Consider the following 20133-nt stretch of genomic DNA (forward strand, 5'->3'; position numbering starts at 1 on the left):
AACAGGTTAGTGGTCACCAGAGGGGAAAAGGGTTGGGGGTGGACATAAGGGGTAAAGGGGAACATACATATGGTGACCAACAAATAATAATGTACGACTGAGGGGGCCAGCCCTGGGGCCAAGTGGTTAGGTTCAGTGGCCAGGGTTTGCCAATTCGGATCCTGGGTACAGACCTACACACCACCCATCAAGCCATGCTGTGGTGGCATGCCACACAGAAGAACTAGAATGACCTACAACTAGGATATACAACTATGTACTGGGGCTTTGGGGAGAAAAAAAAAAGAGGAAGATTGGCAACAGATGTTAGCTCAGGGCCAATCTTCCTCACCAAAAACAAACAAATAAACAAACAAAACCTTTAAAAATATACAACTGAAATTTCACAATGTTATAAACTATTATGATATCAATAAAAAAAAATTTACCTTCAGCCCAGATATCTTCCCTATGATCCAAACTCATATGTTCAACAGTTGATTTGACATCTTTATTAGGATCTCCAATAAGTAGAGCAATCCACAGCACAGCCAAAGCAGAACTACTGATCCCCCTTTCCAAAAAATCAATTTCTCCTCAAAGCCTCAAACTTGAGAATCTACTTGATTCTTCTCTTTTCATCATACCCTTTATCAGCAAGTCCTAATAGCCCTATCTCGAAAATATACTCCAAATCTACTGTTCACCATCTGTACTGCTCCTGTATAGTCCAAGCTGCCACCATCTCTCCCCTGGAACCCAGTAACAGCTTTCTCACTGGTCTCTCACCTCCATTTCTGACTCTTATAACACAGTCCGTCTTCCACATAGCAACCAGTTATCTTTCTAAAATGTACATGAGATCATGTCATATCTCTATTTAAAGCTCTCTAAAGCCTTCACACTAAAATTAAAGTCCAAATTGTCCATTCTAGACTACAAGGTTCTAAATAATCTGCCTTCTGCCTAGCTCTCTCTTATTATCTCCACTCTCTTTTTTATCTGCTATATCTGGCTATGCGGCTCTTCTTACCATTCCACTAACATGCCAGCTTACTTTTCGGGACTTTTGCACTTGTTTTACCTTAGAATGCTCTTCTCTCAGATCTTCTCATGGCTCACATCTCAATACTGAGGTATGAACTCAAATGTCTCCTCCCAGCCAAGGCCAATTACTCTCAAGTATATTGTGTCATCTTCTCCAGAGTATTTACCAATATCTGAAATTATTTTTTTAATATTTATTGTTTCTATCCTCACTCAATATTAGCTCCTTGAAAGTGGAGACTGCTGTCTTGCTCACATCTATATCCTCCGCACTCAGAACACACTTCCCGCAGTATCAGTGGCAGCCAAATATTTTTTGACAGACTAACTAAAGTCTCCAGAAGAATAATCAGTAGCGTACAGTTTTTCTCCTCTGATATTGAGAACCAGATCTGCCACGCCTACCGATGTATTAAGTATCTCACAGAGAAGGACAAAGAAGAAATAAAAGTCTATCCATGCTCTTAAGTAATTCAAAATCCAATGAAGGGGCCGGCCTCATGGCCAAGTGGTTAAGTTCTCGCACTCTGCTGCGGTGGCCCAGGGTTTCGCCGGTTCGAATCCTGGGCGAGGACATGGCACTGCTCATCAGGCCATGCTGAGGTGGTGTCTGACATGGCACAACTAGAAGGACCCACAACTAAAACATACAACTATGTACTGAGGGGCTTTGGGGAGAAGAAGGAAAAATAAAATCTAAAAGACGGAAAAAATCATAGTAATAAAAAAAAATCCAATGAAGGGGAAGAAAAAAACCAACATACACCCAAGACACTAAAGATAATTATTTACAAGGCAACTTATTGTACACCATAAATTATATTTACATTTGTGAATATGGTAGAATTAGTCAGGAAAGGCACCCTTAGGAGAGAATAATTATATGGTATACATTATCAATATCTTTTTTACCAATGAGGAAACTGAGGCTCAGCCAGCTTAAACAATTCACCCAGGGTTAAAAACTAGGAAAGGAGTCAGGTTCAAACAAGTCTCTTGATATCAAAGCCCATATTCCGGGGCCAGCCCAGTGGTGCAGCGGTTAAGTGCACACGATCCGCTTGGGCAGCCCAGAGTTCGCAGGTTCGGATCCCGGGTGCAGACATGGCACCACTTGGCAAGCCATGCTGTGGTAGGTGTCCCACATATAAAGTAGAGGAAGATGGGCACGGATGTTAGCTCAGGGCCAGTCTTCCTCAGCAAAAAGAGGAAGATTGGCAGCAGTTAGCTCAGGGCTAATCTTCCTCAAAAAAAAAAAAAAGCCCATGTCCTTCTGCTAGGAAATCATTTCTGCCACTTCCTTATAACAAGAGCCTGGCTACTATGAAAGGCACATCTAACAGAAGTAAGGCTGGATAATAACAAATGGAGCTGTCAAGGACTTCTAGATTAAATTATTAAATGTTCAAAGTGCCGTGGGTCTTAAAAGACAAAACAGATCATCAGACTCCTGAGAAAAAACACAGCCTGTTTCCCACAGGACACTGGGATTGATGAAGTAGATACACAAGAAAAAGATATGCAGTCAACAATGGGATTTTAAATTTTATTCTAACTATTCTTAGAAATGGAATATGTTAGGGAACTTTCCATAGAAGCTTCCTGCCTCACTCAGATCTAAGCTGACCCCTCTGAGTGAGTTAGTAACTAACTAACTGTGTGGAAAAGGATATGCGGATATGTGTGAATGTGCACACATGTATGCATATGCGTGTACTCATATCCTTCTGCATGTGGATGAGTTGTCAATAAATCTTTGCAATTAATATCTGATGAAAATAGGATGCAATTTACAGAGATAGGTTTTTTTTATGGAATGAACATGAAAATTAGGAAAGATTAGAGAGTATAAGTATAGAGGAAAAGAAAAGAAAGCAAAAAAACTAATAGGGCTATGTTAAAGACTAGAAGATTGGAAAGATTAGAGGTCATAGGACTTAAATTATTAAGAAGAGTTTACATTACTGTTTTAGAAAATAAGGAGTCATTTTTCTGTGTTAGAAAAGTGAGCTAATAACAATGGCTACAGAAGTAGACTACTCCAATCACTTGCACAGATTGTGTTCATACTTCGTTTCTGGCACGTTTCTTGGGAGAGGCATCAGGTCTTGTATGGACACGCAGGACTCTCCCAAGTGGACTGAGTTTCTCAAGAGCCAAATCCATGTCTGATTCATCTTGCAGTTCTCAGTGCCTAGCAAAGCGTTTTGAGTGCATTTAATTTTAGGGGCTCAGTAACTATTAAATTGAATTGAATTAAATTGAAATATATTCAACTGATATAAGCCAAGCTGAATTGGAATGGTCAGGGTTGGGATCTATTTATTATCGTTACAAATTCATTTTTATTCCTCCATTGTACATATCAAAATACACTTATTTAAGTAAGACCTGCTGTGCTTACAAGAAGTTTGGAGCAATAGCTTTCTTTTTGCACTTTTATTAGGTATACTTTACAAAAAGGCTGTAACGTACTCAGCAAAAGTACAATCCACTTTACACATAGAGGGACATGAGTCATAGAGAGGTGTCACGTTATTTTTCCACAGCGTTACTTTTACACCACTGACGCCTCAAAGTGAGTCAATGGAACAGAAGAGATCAGAACTCAAAGTCCAAATGCATTGCTTTGGTCACCAAAGTTCATTTTAAAAGATTCAATCATAAAAGGAAAATTATGTAATGTGCAAATAAACATATTTGTCCAAAAAAAAAGGTACAAAGATAACTGCTTTTGGGAACAGAAGTTCCTGTTATTGCATCTTTTTTTCAGGTAAACAGAGAGCATGTTTCTCACCAGAATGTACAGAAAACAACTCAAATGTATAAGCATCTGCTTTGCATACTCCAAAACAGGGTAGGAAATCTAACTGATGATTTTGAAGGAAATTCATCTTCGGTTACATTACCCTATTTCTACTACCGTGTTCTTTATTTTAACAGCTGATATCTGGAGGACTCTATTTCTTGTCAAAGACAGCAAGCAGGGCTGTCTTAGTCATCTTCAAGTCCACTTAACCTTCTACCACATATTTTCTAAGTTCATCTCTCATCAGAGTGTTTCATTTCACGGTAAACCAATTTGTGAAGGACATAAGAAGTATTTATTTTATCAGTTCAATCAAGTTTGTTTTCTAAACAGGTTTGTTTTAAAGAGTGAAGTTTGTTTTCAGGATGATTTGCTTCAGACTTCATGTGTTATCAATCAGAAACTTGTTTTTCAATGCAAACAAAACTAGTCATCTCGTCAAAGGTTTCAGCAGCTAACAGCGTATAAACGAGGAAGACGTAATTATTGAGTAAGGTCCTAAGAAAAAAAGAGCCACAAATGGATTTTTTCTCTTATTTAATCATGGTAATTAAAACATGAATGACTTGAATGACTTGTCTCATAATATGAACTGCAAAAGGGAGGACAAAATTAATCAAGTGTCTTTTTTAAGTTAGCAAAGGAACTCTGTCATCTCAATTAAATCTTTCAATTACCTCACGCATGGAAATAGTGAGGAGTTCTCTTAGAGCTTATATATAAAATATGTGTGTGTGTGTTTATATGTGTGTTTTTGATCACTTTTGGGGTCTTAGTAAAAATTCTGTTGGTATAAGTAGAAGTACGGTCAGGTTAATAATATACCAAGCAATACATTTAAGAGGTTTAAGGATTAACATGTCAGTCAGCTCACCTCGCCAGGTAAGCAGCTGGAAATCAATCAGTATTCTCATGTCCTTAAAGATAAACAGGAAAGGAATGTAATTCCATTAGTATACATACCAACAGAGGACAAAGATTAAGAGACCATTTTATTCAACCTGGTTAAGAAAGTATAATTATCTCAATCTTGACTTCACAACTCAATGTATTCATAAAGACAAACCAAGACATCCATTCTAGCACATAAATACAATACTGATAACTTCAGTTGGTAATATCAAGGTTGTCTATTATCTAATATAAATGCACTATTAACTTTTCTTTCAGCTATTGAGATATAATTGACAAATAAAATGGTAAAATACTTAAAGTGTACATTGTGATGATTTGATATACATATACACTATGAAAGGGTTCCCCCCATCAAGTTAATTAACACATATTTGTCTTTTTTTGGTGAGAACATTTAAGTTCTACTCTCTCAGCAAATTTCAACTACAAAATACAGTGTAGTCAACTATAGGCACTATGTTATACATTAGACTCTCAGACCTTATTCACCTTATAACTGAAAGTTTGGACCCTTTTACCAAGCTTTCCCTATTTCTCCTACCTCCATCATGCCTTTTCTTCATCATCAGAGACAGACATAATAAATTGTAAATAAAGGGGCCCCAAGTGAAGACTTAGAAGAATCCCTGTTAAAGAAATAAATTTTTGCAAGTTAATGAGTACAACTAATCTTTATGGAGGCCTACTATATGCCAAGCATTATTCTGGTTGCTTTACAAATATGCCAATTAATTCTCATGACAGTCCTATGAGATTAGTACTGTTATTATCTCCACTTCATAGACAGAGAAATCAGGATGAAGGTGGAGTTCTATAAACACGAGCTCACCAAAGAAATTACCTCTACCTGGAGATGATTAAAAAAGAAATTGTGGGAGCCGCCCCGTGGCTGAGCGGTTAAGTTCGTGCGCTCTGGTTCCGCGGCCCGGGGTTTTGTCAGTTCGGATCCTGGGCAAGGACACAGCACAGCTCATCAGGCCATGCTGAGGCGGCGTCCCACAGAGCACAACCAGAGGGACCACAACTAGAATATACAACTGTGTACTGGAGGGCTTTGGGAAGAAGAAGAAGAAAAAAAAAAACAGAAGATTGGCAACAGACGTTAGCTCAGGTGCCAATCTTAAAAAAAAAAGAAATTGTGGTTAGTCACAAGTCTTACCTAGAAGAGGAAAAATAGAGATTTATAGAGATAAAGATAGATGGAGAGAGAGAGAAAAAAAGAGTTGGTAGGAAGAGGAGGAAGGATAGAAAACTAAGAAGGAAAAAAGAATCTAACATCTCCCAAACACTTCTAAATAAAAGGTATTTACAACATTCATTAAAATTTTAACAACCCTATAAGATAGGCATTAACTCCATTTTACAGATGAGAAAACTAGGGTTCATAAGGGTTAAGTGGCTGTCCTAAAATTTTGAACTCAAATCTCTGTGACTCTAACATCTATGCTCTTTGCAAGAAGCCATGGTGCAAAGGAAAATAAAATTAAGGCAGGGATAGGATGAAGGCAAAAAACAAAATTAATAAGGAATGCAGAGCTAGAAAAAGAGAGATCAACCAGCTTTTAGCAGTTTCTTGATGGATACTGGGATAAGATAGGGCATGTTGCCATAGACCCATGATGCTTTTAATATAGAATGCAGGGCTGCCAGGAGCCAGAATGGGTAGTTGATTTCAAGAATCTGTCCTTGATTCCTTCACACATTCCTCTTCTTCCCTATCCCTTCTCGTTATCAGTGAAGCTGCTGTGAGAAAAAGCAATGGTCGACTCACCTAGATGTGCCAGTCCCAAATCCAGCAATTGCAGAGTGTATACCAATGGCCTGGCGCAGCTCAACACACAGTCTATCAGCTCTTTATCAAAATCGAGATGCCAAGCCATCACTGTGCACATACCATATGGCCACAAGCAGAAGCCAACAGAACAATTTTCATATTAATGCAAAGGTAGGTACACTTCAAAAGTGACCAAAATTTTCCATTTCAAAATGACAAGAGAGTTGTAGACGAAGACTCAAAACTTCAAATTTTCTTGACAAATCCAATATATTATTTTTGACTAAAATGTCACAGGGACAAAGTTGAAAATCTTTGCCATCAACTGATATTAAGAAACAAATATAATTTATTTTGCTTATTAACATTAATATATTTTATACCATTTAGCCAGATTCATCAACTCCTTAGTAGATTTTACATTTTGCAGTATATGTGTATGTGTTTGTGTGTTTCGTGTCAATCCCGCACCAAAATTACAGCTTTGTGATCTCAGGTAAAATCTGTCTCAAAACGTACTGGGGCCTCCAGGCGGGCATGGGTTAAGGGCGAAAGCTAAACAACTAGCCTGGCTAGAGGCCTGGATGACGTGGAAGTGAAGTGAGGTCCAGAAGTGACACAGGCTTGCTCAGTGCCAGCACATGTACACAAGTGCATTCAATCTGGAGGGAACTTCCAGTTCTGAGTGGCCCACATGAGTTGAAGGAGACTCTAGTTGGAAAAAAAAAAAAGACGACAAGTTTTCCCCTCCACAGAAAGGGGGCTTTCCATAATTTCACTTCATCAAGTGGATATGGATTCAAGATATGGGGAAAGGGATATAAATCAGGAAACCAAGACAGAAGCTAAATCTGGACAAGTAAAATAGGAGGTTACAGGGAAAGCTATGACCCTAAAAGCATAGGCACATAAGTTTGGAGCAGCAAAATAAATTTCAGACTAATGTGCTGGTAGGGCAAACAACACAGCTCTGATTTACTTGTAGCATTACTTAGGCCTGACCCAGAAACTCAGAGTCACTAAGTGGAGAAAAATAAGGACAATAAAATGACAACAGCAACTACTCCTTACAAAACACTTAACAAGTGCCAGTACTATGATAAAGGTTTTAGATGCATTATTTTATTTTTTCTCACAACAAACACATGAGGTAGGTATTATTTTCTCCTATTGAGCCCCTGTAAACTTTGAATATTTACTGAGCTCCTATAGACACTGAATGTAAAAACGTTCTCATTTATAATGATCTAATAAAGAGGATGAAAATTCCAGAATATTGTTGGAGAGATTTTTCACCAGTGTTAACCAATTTGTACTGTTTCACCCCCTCTAATACTGCTGCTTCTGAACAGCTGTATTTCTTGTAATTATTACATTAAAAAGTAGCAAAGCTAACAAGTCCATCCAGGGAGCAAACTCATAATCTTGGCCTTATTGACACCACACTAAAAACAACTGGACTTGCAGATCACAAATACCCACAGCATTCAACAACATAATATCTTGATGCCTGTTTTTAAGTAGAATGAGGCAGAATCCTAACATAGAAACATATAAAATGAGACCATAAAACTGATGTCAAAAAGTGCTCAAATTTAGGGGCCGGCTCCATGGCCTAGTGGTTGGGTTCACGTGCTCCACTTCAGCGGCCCAGGGTTTCACCGGGTTCGGATTCTGGTCGAGGACATGGCACCGCTCATCAGGCCATGCTGAGGCAGCGTCCCACATAGCACAACTAGAAGGACCTACAACTAAAACATACAACCATGCACCAGGGGGCTTTGGGGAGAAGGAGGAAAAAAAAAAAACGATTGGCAACAGATGTTAGCGCAGGTGCCAATCTTAAAAAAAGTGCTCAAATTTAAAAGTGTGAAATCATCCAAAGTCTTTGAGTTATTCTACGTTGAGAGCTGCAGTCACAGAACACGTGCATAAGATAAATAAATTATGATGAGCTATAGCAAGTTAATACAAAATTAAGAACCAGAAGACAACTAAAGAAACCCTATACTCAAAGACAAGGACTGAATCTGCTACAAAGGTAACAGACGGTCCAATTTACGTAACAAAACAGATAAGAAAACAATCAAAAACAGGTGGAATTTGTTGCCAATCTAAGGGCCAGCTGACAAACTAAAATTCAAAAGCATTATATTGTAATGCCTAAATTAAGACTTGAAAATGTCACTTTTGGATTAAGAAACCTTGAATGACAAGCCAAATAACCAGGAATAAAATCTGTAATCTCATGTTTAATCAGCAGCTGACACCTTCTATTCTAGGGCAGAACAGATGCAGACTAGGTAACGAACAGCTATTCAAACAAATACACACAGCAAAATAAACACCTTAGAAATGCCCTGATTTCCAAGGAACATGACATGGTTACGGACCTGTGTTTGGTTTACCATCAGTGGCTTAGACTAATGCGTTAAACAAATGTCTGTATTATCCTAATACATTATGTCTTGCTATAGATATAGCTGAAAAGTTAAAATTATACATCGATATATCTTTTTCTGAAAAGCATCCTAAGTACCATAACATTTAATCATACTTTTTGGGTGAGCTGCACTACCCTCCCCCTTCAATTCCAGGAAATAGTCATTTATAGAGTGTGCTCATCAGTGGAAATGAAAACACCACCAAGAATCATTACACACAGCACAAGTCTAGAAAAAAAATGAAATTAAGGTCCTCGTTAAACAGTGAAGGCTTGTCAATTAAATTACAGTTTGATATATGGAATTTAATATATATTGAATTGAATTATTGAAATAAAGCACATGATGTATAATATTTAGCATATTACTCAAAATGCCCTTCTTTTATATAAAGATACGGAAAAATTCTTATGCTATACTCTAAAGTCATAATAAATATCAGGCTACAAAAGTGTATCCACATTACAACACTTTAAAACAAATGTAGGTACAGATAAGAAAACAAACTAAGAAGAAATACAGGGGGCCGGCCCTGTGGCCAAGTGGTTCTCGCACTCCACTTCAGAGGCCCAGGGTTTCGCTAGTTCAAATCCTGGCCGTGGACATGGCACAGCTCATCAAGCCATGCTGAGGCGGCATCCCACATGCCACAACTAGAAGGACCTACAACTAAAAATACACAACTTTGTACCGGGGGGCTTTGAGAGAAAAAGGAAAAACAAAAATCTTAAAAAAAAGAAGAAATACACCAAAACGCTAACAGAAATTATCTCAAGAGTAGTGAACTATGATGGATTGCTTTTCTCATCTGTTCCCGGATACTTTTTCTAATGTGATTGCATTATTTAAATAATAGAAAAAAATCAGATAAAAATAACTTATGAAGTCAAAAGCTGATTTTGAGATACTTAGACTAGGCTTGTAAGATCTATTTCCCGCTTCTAAGTATCAGTGTTCTTTTCAAGTGCTTTCAGCTAAGTCTTCACATAGCTCTATCAATGAATACTGCAGGCACATTTCTCCTTCGGCTTTAGGTGCCAGAAAAAAAATTAGAGAAAATGTAAATGCATTTTAAAAATTCTGTGTTATTATTACTTCTGGTCTTTTTACTCAGTTTACTCCTTACAATGCTCTTTAATCCATGGCCTAGTTTAGTGGCTTGTTGCCAAGGCTGATGAGAAGCAAGGAAAGTATTAGTTAGCAATGTTTTCAAAAATTTGGTGCAATCCAATTCAGAAGGAAAATTCACATTTTTATTAACCAATTTAGTCAACATCCTCTTACATTAGGTTAAGCAACTACTGGAAAATATAATTCAATATTATTGTTAATCTCACAAAGTATATTGTAGTAACTTTACAAAACACTAAAAATCATACCAACTGAAAGTCTGTGTGGGAAGAGAAGGGAAAGGATAAAAATGGCGGATTTTACCAAAATATAAAAGAAGGAATTTAGTAAGGTAGAGCAGGATGGTATGACTTACATATTGAAAACAAAATGAGAACTAGGGACTAGGTAAGGTAAGGTTTTTCAAAGTATTTATATAGACATTTTTGTTTCACTGACAGTGGTGCAAGTAATAGATACTCAAAAAGCAAAAGAACCAAGAAAATATAAAGCACTTTACAAATTTAAGTTATAGGTTACATATTAGAGAATGTCTAATCCAACTGCTAGAGTTTGGAATATGCCCAACATGCCCATTGTTGGTTTTATCAAACTCATCTCTAGTAATATTACCACCTGTATTTGTGTAAAGACCGCTTGCCAAATGCTTTCACATGGTTCTCTTTTGATCCATCGCGAGTCCACTGAGGTAGATGGATAACTACCTTCTCAAAGCCAAGTTTATCATTGCTAAGAGTCTAGACCAAAATACTTTTCTAACCATCAACGCTCATCCTATTATATCACCTCGCCTCCAAGTGCTTTTATGCCTCCAACTTATGGGATTCCAGTACACAGTAGACATTCAATAATTATGTAATAAATGTAGGAATTTTGATCTAAAAAAAGTAAATAAGATTAGAAGGAATACAATTGAGGGTAGATAGAGATGGTCTACGCCTCATTAGTAGACCATGTGATCAGCATACCACACCATAATAATTAACTACAGCTTGACCCTCTCCAAGGTTTCTTGTTTCTGCTTGCTAAAAGAAAAAGTCTCTTATTTAGAACAACTCCAAACTGACTATGTAGCTGTGTCAAAGAATGTAAATATCAACTATGAAAAAATATAATTCCTTCATCATATTCAGAGAACTGACGGTGTCATGCCTAAGTGACACAGTTCCCCAAAGTGGAGAATAACGTCAGATCCAATTTCAAAAACAAAAATTTTACTACACACTAAGAGAGACAAAGACTAGGAATAAACGTTAAGCTGTCCTTGATTTAGCCCCTGGGTGGGCTCATGATGCCCACCTCTCCACAACCAAATTTGAACAAGTTTCTTGGTTCCTTGCTCTTACTGAAGAAGCAGACGGAGGTGGATTAGTCACCCAAGTAAACTGACCCTGGGGTTGAAACCTGAATGACCTTCATTCCAATCTGGACATGTAGGTCTGCTTGTTTCAATTTAATAACCCCAATGTCCTTCAAAGATTCTATTGTAATAGTGCCGTCCATACGTTAGTACCTTCTAAAAAAAAGCATTAAATGTCCTCTGAGTTCGGGGAACATTTGAAGTGAAAACCATCACAATGTGAGGGAAAGAAAGAAGAATCACATAAGGAAGGTGCACGGCCCTAAGGGGCAGAACTGTACCAGCAACGGGAGCAGTCCAGAAAGGCTTCACGCAGAGGTGGGATTTACGATACTTTGTGGATGACAGGCCTCCATTACAGTCAAAATGTGTTGTATTCTTTAGTTCCTTCTAAAATAAGGATGGGAAGGGATGAGATGTTATTTAAAAGCTTAAGAACTACCTATCCAGTAAAGTAATACTCAAAAAGGGGTGCTTTTAAACCACTCAGGTTCCTAGCTCCCTCTCCAATCCCAGATCCCAATAAACATACCTCACCCAACCCTACTAAACCACACCCCACCTCTGCCCCACCCCACCCTCCAGCTACGTCCCCTTAGCGAGGCTGCCATTATTACGGAGTGCGCTATAATTCTCAAGTTTGTCAGAGCAGAAAACAAAGTTGCAAGAACCAAGGGGAGGGGTGGGGGAGAAGGCGACATGTCCCAGGCCCAGCGTTCACAAAAACCTATTCACATGTTTAACATCATTTCCAAATTAGACTATACACACAATGTGTTGTTGTGGTGGTGGTTGAAGCATTTGTGTGTTACATATGAAGGCTGAGAACAGTCTATTATGTCCATAATCCAGTTCAGGCAGTTCTTCACATTTTAATATACCGGGAACTTCAAAATATAGACCTCGATTTCTATCCGAGGGGTCCCCTCTATCTCTGAGAGGTCCCTGTTAGACTCACTGGCCTAGTTTCTAGAACTAAGGCAATCATAAAGCCAAAATAATGGGTACTGAGAGTGAGGGGATGTATTTAAATGTCAAATTAAACGTATTCATAAAGCATGTTTAAGGGATTAAAACTGTAGCTTTTAAAATATAAATTTATTCTATTTCTGGGGTGTCCGACAGCAAAACATGAAGTCCTAGAAAATTCAGAGCACTGACCAACAGAAGACTTGAGTTGCTAGCTGGGGGACTTCAAGGAATTCCTTCACTTCTCTAGGCCTCTAATGCCTCAACCGTCTTAAAGGGGCCTCAACCAGCTAGGCTATTCAAGGTCCCATTCAGCTTTAAAACCTATTTTGTCAATAATTATAGAAATAGTAAAAATTATGTTCAATCTATAAATTTCTAATAATTTTAAAAAAACAAAGGAATCTCTGGAGCTGGCCCCGTGGCCGAGTGGTTAAGTTCGCGCACTCCGCTGCAGGCAGCCCAGTGTTTCGTTGGTTCGAATCCTGGGCGCGGACATGGCACTGCTCGTCAGACCACGCTGAGGCAGCGTCCCACATACCACAACTAGAAGAACCCACAACGAGAAATATACAACTATGTACTGGGGGGCTTTGGGGAGAAAAAGGAAAAAATATAATCTTTAAAAAAAAAAAAAAAAAACAAAGGAATCTCAAATATAATTCCTAAACACTCAGAAGATCTCAAGATAATTGTAGGGTGTCGTGAAAACTGTCCCTTTGGCTTGGCTGTCGTTTGCTTCAAACAAAGGCTGGGCCACAGGAAAACTATTTTAACACTCTGAGAAGATTAAATAGTTAATCCACCTGAAAATGAAGTTGAAAGAAAGCATTCACAAATCCGCTTCCCAGAAAGAAGCATTGAAAATACAAATATTTGTTTTATTTTGAATAATAAATTATTCTAATGATACACTGTATACAAATACTTTCTATTACATGGCATGCATTTTCATTGCTGGTTTTTCCTTCCTAGTCTGAAACTCAGAGAAAGGTCTTGTCTAATGTTGACAGAAAATAACCACTTATAAACCAGAGTCACACAGGTGAGTTGTAACACGTCTTGGGGGAAAACAGCCATAACAGTGAATATTCCAAACTTAACCTCTCTGAGGAGAAATTGATGAGAATTGGAAGATTGGGCAGATTATGGAATTAACTGCCAAGATAATTCCTGCTTTCATGGCTTCACTAAACTGGAATTTCTAGTGCATCATTCACTGCCCCATAATTATGCATCAAAATATTAACCAATTAGCAGGTAAGATAATAAGAGCTCAAGGGGTATAATAATTAGACATGAAACTTGAACTTCCATGGAGCTCCAAATAACAAACAGGTCTACTACTCTTCATAAATTTAATAAACTGTATCTGAAGAAAAAGTATCAAGTCATATTTTGTAAATAAAATAATTTCATTGATTTTCAACTCATATCATCTACTAGTTCCTTAGTCACTATTCTTAAGAAATGTATGAACTAAAAAATGCTACTAAAAAAGATAAAGGAGGGGCCAGCCCTGTGGCTGAGTGGCTAAAGTTATGTGTACTCACTTGAGAGGCCAGGGTTCACGGGTTCGGATCCTGGGCGCAGACCTACTCCACTCATCAGCCATGCTGTGGAGGAATCCCACATAGAAAATAGAGGAAGACTGGCAGAGATGTTAGCTCACAGCTGGTCTTCCTCAAGCAAAAAAAGAGGAAGATTGCCAACGGATGTTAGGGCAAATCTTCCTCGCCAAAAAAAAAAGAGGAAAAATAAAAAATAACTGCAACAATTGTCTTTCACTTCTAGTTTGTGCTGTTGATTTTATTTTGTGTTAGTTCCAACATAGTTTGTGCGTTTAAAGAGCCTCATACTGCTAGGTCTAAGCTCCATGAAAGCAGAGACCATGTCTGTCATGTGTGTTGTGCATTCTCAGTGGTAGGAAAGTGTCCAGCACATAGTAGGCACTTAATAGATATTTGTAGCATGAAGGAAAGAAGGACTAAACAAATGACCAAATACCAGATAATCATCTATTTCCTAAAATAAATATTTCTAAGAGCCTTGCTTATCTACGTCTATATTTTCTAAACATTAAATTGTTTCAAATAATTTACATGATATATATATTTGTGTTTCAGCTTGAAAGAACCTTATTACATTGAAATTAGTACACGAAATGTTTTGAAAACATTTGGAAATATGTTTAAGGACAAACAAACAGATATCAGAAGCCTAAGTTTGAGTTCCAATTCTGGTACTTACTGGCTGAGAAACCTTGACTATGTCACCTACTGTCTTTGAGACTCATTTTTTCATCTGTAAAATAAGGATATATCTGTTCAGCCTACCTTACAGGGTTTTAATGTAGATTAAACAGAATATTGCACATTTGTATTAGAACCAGATTGGGACAGAGACCACAAAAGCTTAAATGTTTCCTCTTCAGTAATAAGAGTACCCAAAGTAAACAGACTGTCGGGAAAGTCAAGTTTGAAACGTTAAAATAGTTACTTCCTGTCAATATAGAGGCACCATTCATGCCAACAGTTTGACTAACAACAAAAAAATCACATATTTAATAGACTGTGTATAGAAAGTTCTTACAACACTTAATACCTTTACACTGTCACCTCAGCATGAGGCAAAACAAAAGTTCAGGGAGGTCACGTTGCAAATCAGCGCCAGTGACAGACTTAAAACAGAGCTTTCGACTGTCCGATCACCCCTTGCGCCTGCTGAGCAATGCCACTTCCTAAAAGTGCTTTAGTAAGGTGAAATACAGCAAATTGGACTCCATTACGCACTAACCCAGACTCACTGTCAAGGATACGTACTGTTCTCTGCCAAAGCCAAGCAAAGACATTTTATCTCACAATCACGACAATGACACGAAAACACAATGGGCCTTTTCTCTATCTCCATTTTCGTCCAGCTCTTGACATATTTTGCAAGCTAAAGTTCTTGACGAGGAAAAAAGTTTCAAATATTATGTCAGCATTCAGACAAGGAAAGGAAAAGGACACACCATCCCACAATGTCTTGGATTTAGAACTCAAAACGCTTAATTAATTTTATCATTTTGAGTTAACTAACTAGTTCAATTCAGCATACTTAGATAATAAGAGTAGAATATCCGCTATACTCCATTGCTCATTTTTGCTGATGACATCAGTAAACTTACCACATTTTCTAGGAAATCAGCTACCACATTGAGTCCATAATTGGTAACTTTCTACCCCTATGCACTCAAAGGAAAAAAATGTTGCTGTAAAATCAAATCTTATAAGTACATAGGTACGTGTGTATATATATATGCTTGTGTGTATGTATGTGTATATATAACCACTCCAAAAACAGATGCCCAAGATTCTGGTATTTTCTTGATCTAAGAGTGGAGTTAGGCTATGACAGGGTGGCTATGAACAGTTTTATTCTATACTTCTTCCTCATATTTTTTAAATTATACAGCAGCACTATCCAATAGAAATATAATACAAGTAACATTATAATTAAATTTAAAATTTCTGGCAGCCACATTTTCAAAAAGGAAAAATAAATAGATGAAGTTTAATAATATTTTATTTAACTCAATATAACAAAATATTGTCATTTTAACATGTAATCAATACAAAGATTACTGATATACTTACATTCATTTTTTTCATATTAAGTCTTTGAAATCTATGTATATATTATACTTACAACATATGTCAATTAGGACACTAAATCTTCATCAGAAATACTTTATTCGTCCTTAGATTTCATAAACTTTACAGTTAAGAGTAGATCTCTTAACCAAGTTGTTCCAAGCTTACTTATAAGTTTTCCAAAAACTAAGTCAAGGCTTAGTTTCTAAATTTAAATTTAAATTAATTAAAATTAAATAAAATTTAAAATTTAGTTCCTCAGTAGCACTATTTATAATTCAAGTGCTCAACAGTCACATGGGGTTGGGTAGCAGGGCTGTCACCTGAATCCACATCTACCGCAATGAAAGACACCCTGCAGAACAGCTCAGATATAGTCTATCCAAAGGTATTTTGGGAAATTGAATTAAAAATATTCTCCCTAAATGAGAAACTTCCTGTTTAACTTCTCCCCAAGGCTTTATATGACCATGCACTTATTTTGAGAAACCTAAAAGAGAGTCATCAGCAGTAACATACTGATAAGTCGCTACATCTAATAAAACCCAAGAACCTCTAGGACGCTGAGTGCACTTACACAAGTAGACTCAACTCTTTATTACCTGTTATTATATTATTCATCGAAGGGGAAAAGCAGGTCAAATGCCCTGCCAATTTGTGTCTATGTGTTGGTTTATTTATCCCGCTGATGAAGCCTATCGCAAAGTGGAGGGTATGACTGGAGGACAGTGGAAAGATTAAAGAATCTAAGGAAATATTCTAGCTAAGTTCAGGTCCTCTCTTTCCAAGCTCTGTATTTTCTAGCAAGATCAAGGTCTGAGTAACCTAGCAAAGCCATTCATTTGTAAATAAACTAGTACAGAACCAGGAAGAGGCAACTGACCGTAAGCTAAATAAAGCTCTGTGAAGCACGTTCTTGCCTCTCACCTACATAGATTTAAGGGTTAAGACCTTGGGCCGCAGAGTCAAGCCGTCTGGGCTGGAACCCTGGTTCTACCACTTGCTACCTGTTTAACTTTGGGCAGGTTAGTTAATTTTTCTGTGTCTCATCTGTAAAATGGCCATAGTAACAGGACCTCAATCAAAGATTGCTGTGAGGAATAAATGAGATTTCACAGGATTTAAAACATCTTAACACACAGCACTGATCCAGGCACCTGGTATGTGTCCAACAATTATTGCCATCTTTAGCTCGGAAATCAGGATAATAGAGATGGGGATATATGTTCAAAAAGGATTTATTGTAAATGGAAATATATGTGCTATTTTTATGCTATGTAAAATAAGTTGAGAGAGTGGATCTATTCAGATAATGTATTTAATGAAAACAAAATAGATCTTCACAACGTGGCTTACTAAGTTCTGTTAAAATGTTTCCAAAGCCTTTCCCCAACCATGACACCCACACTTATTCACTTAAACAGTGCTAACATGCATACCAAAACCAAGTAAGTTATTTATCTGTCAGCATCACTTAAGGGTGATCCATGGCTCTACTGGCCTCCATTGCAAGCAGCATCAGATTTGATAGCAGGGCTAAACTGCCCTATGACATTCTAGAGAATCCACAGATAAAAATCTTAAGTCTCTAAAAATGGTTTCTCTCATAGCTGAATTTTCTGTTTTCATTACTATTTTATGCTTCTTCACCTTCCTTGACCAGATCTATCAACTACCAAAACTGCCCCTTACTGGGTTTCCTCTTCTTCCATCCCCTTCCTCTGCATGGTACAGTCAAGAATAGGTATTAAAAGACCAAAAGAAGGAGTAGCAGTAATAGGAGAAACAAACTAATCTAACAATTGGATAAGTACCCCTAGAATAACCAAGAAAGTCAAATTAAAACTTCAAAAGCTTTATAACAGGCGAGTCTAAAGAGCCATAAAACTGTCACCTCCATGGGTGGTCATTTCCTGATCTACAAAGGGAATGAAAAAAAATCTTTAAAATTCATTTTATTCTTCCAATTGATTAAAGATACAAAGAATGTACATAACAGCCATTTCTATGCCTAAACAAGATGTCACTAAAATAACTATAGAAATGCTGACATTATAGGATTTTTTAAATAACTTTTCAGAAAGACTACAAATGGATTTTTAAAAGTAATTTTTTGGAGGACAGATTATTTTCATAGTCCTGAAAGTATACATAAAGACAAGCGAATTCACAGCAGACTCTCAGGGCTGGGAAAGCGACGCACTTCTTCCACCATGAATGCTTCATTAATATTTCAGGGATGATGTTGCAATTTTCCAGGAGCAACTGTCAGAGCTTTGCTTCTTGATATGTATCAAAACAGTCTAAATTACATTCAATACTCGTGTATCTGACATTGACCAAAATGCAATTTTAATGTAGCTAGTATTTCAAAACCCACACCCGGGCACGTAGAATTTTATATTGTATCCATCCTGCCGAACCTCAGGGTATTTCACCTAGTCATCCATTTAACCCTTCCCCTCGCTGACGAGTTTTCTTCCTTCTACAGACCTATCCCCCGTGAATCTGACCTTAAATCTAATTCCCATTGCCACGCCAGCTACGGCTCCCGCGCCCACCCGCTGGCGCTGGCTGGTTCCCCGGGATGCTCAAGGAGACATCCATCCGCACCGACATCTACAACCCGCGGTGGGAAGCGCTATCCGTCTGATGCTTTGTCTCCTGCCTCAGAAGGCCGGAGTCGCAAGTACACGTATGACAGTCACTCTATAAATAATAAAAAGGACACCGCAGCCCAGGAGAGAGGCAGCTCCCCCGGGCAAAGCCCGACAGGAGATCACCCAACGCGGCCGAAGCGAAGGCGATCGCTGTTCCGGCGGGGGGTGGCCGGCGACGGCTTTGCCCCCACCCCGAAGAGTCGGGGCGCCCCTGGGACCCGGTGCCGCGCCGCCGCCGCCGCCGCCGCCACCTGCAAACGCCCACGGCGGGAGGGCGGCGGGCTTCCCCGCGAACACCGGGCCGCGCTGCCTCAGTTTCCACAGCCGCCCAGCCCCCGCCGGCCGCCCCTGAGAGCAGGTCCTCGCCGAGCCGCAGCCCACCCGCCGCCCGCCGCCACCGCGTCCGTCCTCACCTGACAGCCACCCGCACCGAGCTCTCGTCCGGGGCGCCCCACATGCTGGCGGCGCGCGACAGCCGGGCCCGGGGCGCCGGCCGGCCGAGAGGAGGAGCGGCCCGCGGGCGCGAGAAGCTGCAGCGGCAGGGGCGGCCGGCTCACCTCCGGCGCGCTCCAGCCATGTTGGGCGACTGAATGGAAAGGTGGCGGCGGCGCGGCGGCGGGAGGAGGAGGAGGAGGTGATTCAGGCGCGCGGGCGCCCGCCCCTTCTCCCCCGCGCACCCCCCGGCTCGGGGCGGGGACGAGGCGCGCCGCACGGCGAGCGCGGCGGCGGCGGCGGAGCCTGCAGGCCGCTGGCCTCCGCACGGCCGGCGAGCGCACCCTGCCCCCCTGGGGCCGCGGCCGCCCGGCGCTCAGGGCTGCTAGCCCCGCGCTGCGTCAGCGGCCGCCGCCCGGCCCCTCGCCCCGCCCGCGCTCGGCGGGCACTGCCTGGCGCTGCCGGGCAGGGAGGCGCAGGGGGGACGCGGCCGCGGGCTGCCCGCCCGGGGCACGAGCCCTGCGCCCCGGCAGGCTCTTCGGGCGAATGCAGCCGCCAGGGCTCGCCCTGCTGCCTGTGTCTTTCTTACAAGGCAGCTCGATTCACCAGCGCAGCCGGGAACCAGGCAGCTGCCACTCCGCTTCGGCTTTGTTCCCCCCTTCCTTCGCCCTAGTGTCCTCTCTCCAGCTTGGACTTTGACCCCCTTCCCCAGCCCCCGGCCGAACGCCCTCCCTCCCGGGAGTCGGTCATTCGTGCTCCACCGGCTCGTCGGTTTGGCCCCTGTCTCCATCGCCCATTGCCCAGCCCGAGTGCGCTGTGGAAATGATTGACTCTGGGATTTCTGAATGCGTTTCTGTGAAATCCTTTGTACGCTGGCAAATGAAGTGCACCCCGGTCCTGCCGAGTGTTCCCAGAACTGAGTATCCCCCAAGACCTGCTGTGTAGTGAATCCTTCTGAACTGAGTGACTTTCCCTTCT

General features: G+C 40.1%; 1 protein-coding gene across 22 annotated transcripts in view; it reads right to left on the reverse strand.

Moving 5' to 3' along the window:
- KIF21A (kinesin family member 21A) overlaps positions 1 to 19555 on the reverse strand; it is a 147603-nt gene extending 128048 nt beyond the window's left edge. For 18 of the 22 annotated variants that reach the window (XM_070619385.1, XM_070619379.1, XM_070619392.1 and 15 more), the window contains exon 1: positions 19137 to 19555. In XM_070619385.1, coding sequence (XP_070475486.1) covers positions 19137 to 19180 — 44 coding nt within the window. In that variant the 5' untranslated portion in view covers positions 19181 to 19555. Of the gene's footprint in view, positions 1 to 4709; positions 4753 to 5291; positions 5380 to 19136 lie in introns of those variants that run through there. The other 4 variants (XM_070619388.1, XM_070619386.1, XM_070619389.1 and 1 more) reach the window with 3 other exon arrangements.
- Between the last annotated feature and the right edge of the window lie 578 nt (positions 19556 to 20133).

Source organism: Equus przewalskii, chromosome 5, assembly GCF_037783145.1.
Source record: "Equus przewalskii isolate Varuska chromosome 5, EquPr2, whole genome shotgun sequence".
Classification (NCBI taxonomy): domain Eukaryota; kingdom Metazoa; phylum Chordata; class Mammalia; order Perissodactyla; family Equidae; genus Equus; species Equus przewalskii.